The sequence below is a fragment of the Pygoscelis adeliae genome, unplaced genomic scaffold, assembly GCF_000699105.1.
Source record: "Pygoscelis adeliae isolate BGI_AS28 unplaced genomic scaffold, ASM69910v1 Scaffold113, whole genome shotgun sequence".
In the NCBI taxonomy this organism is placed as follows: Eukaryota; Metazoa; Chordata; class Aves; order Sphenisciformes; family Spheniscidae; genus Pygoscelis; species Pygoscelis adeliae.
Window position 1 is genome coordinate 7812242 of NW_008825108.1, and position 8887 is coordinate 7821128.

Sequence of the window (8887 nt, forward strand, 5' to 3'; positions counted from 1 at the left end):
GGGGGGGGGGTGGTGTGCATGAAATCATCTATAGGCAAGCAGAAATTCTGTCCAAGCTAGCAAGATACTAAGCTCTCAGTGAAGACTGTTATTCTGAGAGTAGATAGTCCAAAATCCAAATTAAGTTATGCCACTCAGGCAAAAACTTACTGTATGCTTTAACACTTAAATCATCTAATTCCCACATTATTGCATTACAGAAACCCACAAGTGTTCTGAGACAGAAAAATCACTCTTGAGTCTTTACAGTCTAAAGGAGAGTTCCCTTCTTAATTTATATGTATTAAGAGACAAGCGAAACGGTTTTTCTTGTTTTACTGGAAATGGCTCTGGAGTTTAAGTCTAACTCTCCAAGAACACAGCTGGACCCTGGGTTCACTACTAGCTAATAAAACTGTCAGCCAGACAGCTGCAAGGGAACGCACAGGTCACAGATCACTATTCAGAAGGAAAGGCTTGAGGCTATGGCATTCAGCATAAAGGCACTGAATTCAGTTTAGGAGCTTAGTACTGTATTTGCCAAGAATGACAGCAAGACAACCCCACATGTTTACTACCTTGCTGGTACTGCTGGGGAAAAAAGAAATTCCTGCATTGCTTTAGCAGTGGAGATCTGAGGATGTGTAGCTTAATTCCAAAGTGCTGTTAACAAGGAAATGTTATCTTGTATTAATTTTACTTGTTGACCTATACATGCTTTGTATTATCTCACCATTTTTTAATGTGACTTGGCACCTAGGACCACACTGAACTAACTTCTCAATGTATAGTCAAACTTGACAATGAATTTGTTCATTTTGAACAAGTCACTTTAGCAATCCCCACTTCTGGTCAGAGCAACTGTCCTTGTGAGTGTGCATGTGGAAAAAAAGAGGAACAGTCTGGAACACCGTTTAGAAGCACCTACAAGGTAAATCCAAATCTACATGTTCCAAGTTCCTCTGAAACTCAAGTCTTCTCTTCAGTCTCAGAATATCAAGTTTTCCATTCCTCCTGCTACAAAGACTCCCAAATACACTCGGAGTTCTCCATGCCTTTCACGGTTCCTGCCTTAGAAGTCCTCTCAGTCATTCCAAAGCCATCCCTCTCCACCATACAGCTCATGCGCTACAGGACAACTGTAGACCCTCAAAAATCATTGTTCTACATGATCTGGTCACCCATTTTCTCCGCTCCTGAAAAAAAAAAAAAGACAGTGTTCCAACAGCTCAAACTAAACCATTACACACAGCTGTTGGGAGGGAGCTAGACTGGAGGACTAGGCTCAGATTCAGAAGACTGCAAGCCAGTAACTCCAGCTGGACTCAAAGGGCTGAGATCTATGGCCTTCCCTCTTGGACAGCTAGCAGACATGGCTCTATACAGTAGGACAAAATCCAAATACAACAGGTTTTGGGATGGAAGATGTATGTACCCCACTGCTGTTACCCTTCTTTCCCAGTTCCAAGAATTCACAGCAGCAAGAGCTAATTATCATTAAAAAATGCCCAACAGAAGCAAAAGGCAGCAAGCAAGAAGTGCAGACAGGAGGACATGGACAAAGGAGATTTATCTATTACATAAAGCAAACCCTTGCATTCAAGCACTAAGTGTCTCTTACAATACGATAGTAACCAAAGTAAGGTTCAAAGTTTTGATTTGGTGGTCTGTCACCATATTAGGCAAACTTAGCTTCTCTTTCAATGGCCATGCTCATAATGCCTTACCCCCATGAACTCAGAATGGTGTTTGCACTCAAGGCACAGCACTTAGATTAACACCCAGGAATATGCAATTCCCAAGACAACCACTCCTACCGCTTTCCATGCCTTCCTTCACAAACTGTAACCTCCTTGGTTTCCTTCTCTCCTTACCCATCATCACCCTACTCACATGGTACAACCTGCTGAAAATACTGGCAATTTGGGAATTTAAAAAAAAAAAAAAGCAAGCAAAGGCAAAGCATATTTACCAAAACATCACATACAACTTGGTTTTGTTAATGCACAAAATTTCAAACTAATTTGACATTAGTCATCATTAGGCCACAGACATCTGAAATTGATGCATTATGACCACCCCAATGCCACAAATTCAGGAAGATTGCAACTTACTCACTTTGCAGAGCACTTTACGGAGATATGCAGACATCTTAAAAATAAATACACAAAAACAACTTTGGTGTAACATTTCTAGAAGATACAGAAAACAATCTCAAGAGAACTGTTAATTGAGATGCTGACTGGTATCTGATGAAAGGCATAAAAAGAAGCCCTTTAAGTGCACAGAAATGAAGACGTAATGGAACGGTTTCTCACTTGCTTCAGCAGGTACACCCACCCCTGCAGAAATGAACAGCTCTGACAGAGCACCCTTTGTTAAAAGCAGTCAAACCTCAGGCCCTAACCTGGCACTGCCCTCTAATTTAGGAAAAGGGCACTGCACTGGAATCTTTAGATTCCATCAAACCATCTCCACAGCTACTAAACCCCTGAGAGTAGGGGTTTAGAGGACCACATCCACAGTCTAATCTGGTCATTTTAATGCTTCAATCATGTTAAATTAATAACAATCTGCAATCTTATTAAAATAATTTCTGGACTTTGATACTGGTAAAGACCTTTTTCCTCCAACAGATAAATTCCTGATAAATTTGTACACAAGCATTTGCCAACACACAGATTATTATCAAGAATTAGCTCCCAAACTCAACTACATCAAGCCATCCCTGACTGCATTCCTAAAAGTTGAAATATTTTCTCCAGTTGCTCAAAAAGCTCACAGCTTTCTCCACAACTTGATTTCACTCTTCAGCCAAGCTTTCCCTTCACAGTGTTTCACTGACACATCAGTAGCCCCCCCTAACTAAAACACCACTGTCAGTTAGCAGCTACTCACAGTGTTGTTGCACATGTCTACCCTTGGTGCACAGTAAATTGTTTTGCAAGTGACACAAGCACAAATCACCTAGAACAGAAACAATCACAATTCCAAGGTATGATGACTGTCCACAGTAGTCCAGAGAAATTCCCTGTGCGTTTCTGTCAACAGACTACAGTATACAGAAGTGTGAGTGCAGAAACTGTAGAAACCATTTCATATCCGTAACACTGAATGCTCCAACAGAAGTACTGCAAATAGAAGCACTAGGAAGCAGGAACAAGCACATGTACAATTATGGAAGTGTATTCATATAAAACTGAGTAACAGTATCCTTTCAAAAACATGGCAAGCCTTCAGAGCAACAATCCTGAAAAGTTTGCTTTCGATCAGTAGCAAGCAAGTTTGCTATCTGGCTGGTGAGATTCCAGGTGGCAATGCCATCCCTCCTTTCACTGCTAGAAAGGTCGCGTCTTTTGCTCTTTGCAGTTTGCAGCTTGTACAGCTCTATGAAAATACATCTTCCACGTCCTGGAGATCTGCAGCCGACACCATCCTTTTATACAACCGACTTTGACAGACCAGAAGCAGATCTCCATCAAAAACCAGTTGTTCCATAAGTGAAAACATCTGAAATGATGGTAAGGATTTTTTTTTTTTTAAACCTGAACTATTGAACAACTACTAAATTCTTCTGATTTAAATATGTTTATTTTTCAAGTGTAACCTATGAGTAACTAAATCACAGCAAAGGCTGGTCAATTAGATCCATCTCAATTAAGTATAGGAAACACTTTTTTGCTGATGTTTTAAAGATGACCAAACCACTGAAATGACAGTGTCATTCACACAAACACTTGAAATTACAGTTTCTAGAAAGTGTTAAACCAGATTTTACCTGAATTAGCGTCTTCAGTCCTATTTATTCAGCCTATTAGTTCAATAAAGCTGACACACCAATTATGAAGTAAATCTTAAAAAAGACTGCCTCAAGCTTTTCTGGCCTTTAAAAATCAGTAGATATCACTTACAGACCTTATTATTAGTCCCAGATTACAAACTAAGGTTATCAGAAGTTGAAAATAAACTATAACCTTATTTTATAAAATCAGTTCTGAATACAAAGCTTCTGCACTTAGGCATGTATTTTACACATTTGAAGGCAGTTTCAGATATTGTTTTAAGTGTTCTTTGATCTTTTCCCTTTCACTAGCCAGTAATTTGCGTCCAGTTTCTCTTAAAGTCAAAAGCTCATTCAGTTGCCTATGGAAATAAACAGCGACTATAACACGCTGTCTCCCTTAAGTTACACACATTTGAAAATAAAGGTGTTCATAGTGTGGTTCCTTATTAGGAAGAGGGACACCAACTCGTAATCAATTATAGTCCCACACTGGCATATTTTAATGGTTATCAAATAAACACATTTACTTAGAGGGAAGAGTTAAAATTCACAAATGGGAAAAAAATATGATTCAAATCACTAGTATAGCGTGATGTGCAGCAGTGTATTACCACAGTTTCCAAAATGCTTAAAGCTGCTGAACGGGATCAGCCACACAACAGTCAATATGCGCATCACCCTGTTCACACTAATGACTCACACTCACAGCATCAAGCAGCGTTCCCTATATTGAATTACTGCCCAGAGAAGTCACACTGGTAAATGCAGAGAAACTACAGTATCACAAGGGAGGAATCACTGAAAGTACTTACTTTAATCCCACTTTTTTTTTTCCCCTATATATATACATGCTTGTGTGTTCGGGTTTTTACAGGTTTCAGGAAACATTTCACAGTGTGAAACAAAAATTTGTAAGCATAGGCTTAAGTGGCAGAATATCAAACCATAGATAACTGCTCAAAATGAGAAGCGGTTCATCCTTAAACTGCAACACTGAACATATGAAACAATTAATGTGCAATTTGGGCCAAGAGAACATTACCAACATTATCAGCAATGACAAACAAACAGTCCATCCAACGCAATACCTATGCTTAGACAAACCATACTGCTTGTCTAACCCAGATGCACATAATCTTGGATAGAGCTACAGGCAGTACAATTACCAGTGCCGTAAGGTGCACAGGATACCATGCTGGACTACACTAACAGCCTTAAACTAAGAATATGCTGTAAGAACGTCCAATAGCATTTTCTACATTGGCCGACTGTAAAACAGCCTATGACTATCAGATGAAGCAAAGAACAACTCCTCCAGAAGAAATGTAGGCAACGAGAATACACTTAAAATTTTACATGCTCTTAAGATGAACAACCTGCAGTTACTGACCTAGTTTGCATCTAGTGTCTGCAATAACAGAAGTTGACAAATAAACTCCTTTCCCTTCTGTAGGGTCAAAGCTTAGAACAGGTTGACTTTTACTCCAAGAATACTAAGGCAGCTCATTAATTTTCATTTTTATTCAGAAATGAACTGCACAATCATCTTTCAAGGTAGCGACCCAAATATCCATGAACTCTCAATTTGACTTCTGCTAACCAAAGAACATGTTTTATCCTGTCCAAAACCAGTGTAATATAACTGAAAGGATCAAGAACAAAGTCACTAGGGTGCTTTGAAGAGATAATAAGAAACAAGTTCATCAGCATTTTAAGCAATAAAGCCCTTCCTACCCAAATGTGAAAGCAAGCAGCGGATAAGGCAACACCAGGAACACTGCTTACTTGTTGTTACGCTTGCCTAAAAATAAATGCTGCTTTAAGACTGCTCCAAGTTGTTTTAAATCTGCTCTGTTCAGTGACCTCAAGAATCAAACCCTGAAAGACCGATCCTCCTGCAAGAGATTCTTACCTGCTCAAGGAGTGATCAATACCTTTACCATTCACAGTGTTTCCATTGATCTACCTGTAGAGGAAGCTCCCCTAACAAACTGCAAATCTTTCCTCCCTTCCTCAAGGAAAAATCTGTCTCAAATATGGATTCAAAGGTACATAGGGTTGTCTTAAATCCTTTTTCTATGAAAGAGGGAATCTATACTTAAATGGGTCATCAAGTACCAGTCTGATGAAAGGCCCTGCTGATAGTCTCTAAAGTTCACCAGAGCATTTAAATTAGAGATCTAAACACAGTTTATGCTTTCTTCAGCTGAAAGTGCCAGAAATCTGTAACAGAAATATACAAGTAAAGAACGACAACACAAAGTATTTTCTTGACTTTTTGGTTTTTAAAATATGCTGGCTGAATTTAACTTCCCAACAAATTGGGCTTCCACCCAGTCTTGTAGTAGATGGCAGACTTTAGATCAGCTTGAACTGTCTTAGAAAAACTACAGCTTAATAGTGTTCAATCTCTCCCATCCTTCACCCCCACTACTATTTCTACCAATGCTCATCTGATCACAAGAGGAGAGCGCTAAGCCAGAAGAAAACTAAGTCCCCAAACCAGAGTGCAACAAAATCAGATAAGCAACAGTGCAAGAAAAGGGACAAGGAGGGCAAGAACAGGAGAGCAGCAGCAGCATTAGCTTAGACTGGCTTAAAACTGTCATGGAACAACACCGTGAGTATAAGCTGCCTTAAGAAGTGGTTAAACATTGGAACAGGCTGCCCAGGGAAGTGGTTGAGTCACCGTCCCTGGAAGTATTTAAAAGACGTGTAGATGCGGCACTTAGGGACATGGTTTAGTGGACATGGTGGTGTTGGGTTGACGGTTGGACTCGATCTTGGAGGTCTTTTCCAACCTTAATGATTCTATGATTCTAAGAAGAGAAGACTCTTCTAGGGTATTTTTTTTGTCCTCAAAGTATATCTACAAGTGACCGGGATGCAAAAAAACCTCAATAGGTTCAAGAATGTACACATTCTAGATAAATGTTCACAATTTACCTGAAAACTTTTCCATCGTGTTTCTTGTCCCACTACAGTAAATTTAACACTGTACTTTAACATTATTTGGATTTCTCAAAAAGACTCCAAACTTTAAACAGATCCTGTCATTTTAATTAAATCCAAGAATTTTATCAGTATGTCAAAGTAAACTTTAAAAAGAGAAGAATGGTGCATACACAGGCAGCCATCTATTTTATCATTCTCTTCCTGTTGCAATCTTTCTTTAATGTTTTAATAAACATTACTTGTACTTTAGGTCCAAAATTCTAACATTGCCATTAAAGATTGTGATATATAAGCTGTGCCTATATGCATTAATCTAAACCTCAGGGTAACTTTAGGATGTACATTAAAGATGAGTGTATGTTGCAGCATGTATGCTGCAACGTAACTTTTCCACAAAATGCTATTTCACACAAAGACAATTCTAAGCCTGAGCCAAGTTTCATAATAATCTACTCTTCTGATTGAGTACAAGCCATCTGTTTCAAAGCTATAGAACTTAAGCTGCATCACAAGGAACTTTGACATTTCATAAGTTTGAATTAAAAAGAAACATGACATTTTGCGTTGTTAAAAAAAGGGGGGGGAGGGGGAGATGCATTTTAACACCACTGCAACCCTGCTGAGAGTAATGAAAAAGTAGTGACAATTATATTACTACACTGCTAATATTAAACCTTGGCTTGAAACTCGCTATTCCTACGCTAGTTTCTCCATGCAAGGTTTTGGTTACCATCACTTAAAATATTTCAGAAGCTGAAGCAAGCACTGCTTCTAAGTGCATAAGCAGATGTACACACAGGCTTTAATTTTCTGCTTTACTAGTCTGATAGGGCAAACTGTAAAGAATAACAGAGTGAAACAAACTCAGCTAGTCACAATGTGAAACTTCTCTTCAAAGCTGCCCCAAGCTCTTGTGTAGCAAGTTTACTTCAATCCATGCCTCATGGAATGTAAGTAGCATAGATGGAATATTAAAAAAAAAAACCAACTGACCTCACAAACAAGAAGCATTCTCAGGAACACTAGAAGCTTCTTAACAGAGAGGCCCTCCTTAAAGGGCACAAGAAGTCAGAAGGGCCAAGACCAAAAAGTCAGCCATAATAAAAGTAGCACCTCTTCAAAGGGTGCTCTGGAAAAGCCACACCACATGTAAAGTTAAATAAAGCGAGGAAGAGAGGGCACTGAAGCAACAGAAGTCTCTGAAATGCAAGTAACTGCATCCTGACCCCATAAAACATTTACAGTTCCTGTAAAGCATGTAAAACCATTAACACAGTATTCTGAATGTTAGTGAAGAGGTGAGTTCCATATTTGATAACCAAGACCACCTATTTACCTTTTTATGTTTTTATCTCTGCTTGAAAACTACTCCAATACTACAGTTCTTCCCCTACACATCATCTACCTTCTCACAGTCAAATATCAATGTGGCAACTACCAATAAATTATAATCTTTTAAAATCTATTTAGCATTCAAGAATTATCACCAAAGAACAAGCATGTCATTCATATACTTTCAACAAGGACTGCATGTGCTATTTGTCACCTGAAAACCCAAATGTTAATCCACAATGTCAACAAAAGATAAGTTCTGTAAGAAACTACAATTAAGGCAAGTAGCCTGCAAGTACAAGGGTTCCTTTGTAGACATCAATTTCACAATTATTCTGCGTAGCAGTGGTCCTTTAAGTTTTTCAAAAGTGCTTTATGTTGTTCAGTCATTAAACAATTCTTCACACCATAGAAAAAGAATACCTACCATTTGACAGCTAAGTTTTGCACCTCACCATTTTTATCTTCCAGTAATTTCAAAATCATCTTCACCACTTTTCTTTCACTGTCATCATCCAGCTTGATAGAATCTTTCTGTAGTTCTGTCATCAAGTCATTAGTAGCCATAAACCTGACAAAAGATAGTCAGATAATTATTGCTAAAAGGATACGGGTTATTCACAGTGCTCAGGATACAAGATTCTCAGTTTCCACCATTTGTTATCAAATAAATCACATTTAACGTTGGATTACTGTTACCTGTTTTGTGATGCAAGTAGCATTTATTTTAGTTATAGAATAAAAAGGAGAAAAATTGTATTTAAAACTGACAATAACTTTTAGTTAGGTCCTCCTCCTTCCCTGATGAGAACAGCTACATATTTTACTTCCATTGTT

The 8887-nt window shown here is 38.5% G+C and overlaps 1 protein-coding gene across 1 annotated transcript in view; it reads right to left on the reverse strand.

The window, feature by feature from the left end:
• The window catches only part of CAND1 (cullin-associated and neddylation-dissociated 1), a 26522-nt gene extending 17905 nt beyond the window's left edge, over positions 1-8617 (reverse strand). The window contains exon 1 of the mRNA XM_009327569.1: positions 8478-8617. Within this exon, the coding sequence (XP_009325844.1) occupies positions 8478-8617 (140 nt within the window). The remainder of the gene's footprint in view (positions 1-8477) is intronic.
• Positions 8618-8887: the final 270 nt, after the last annotated feature.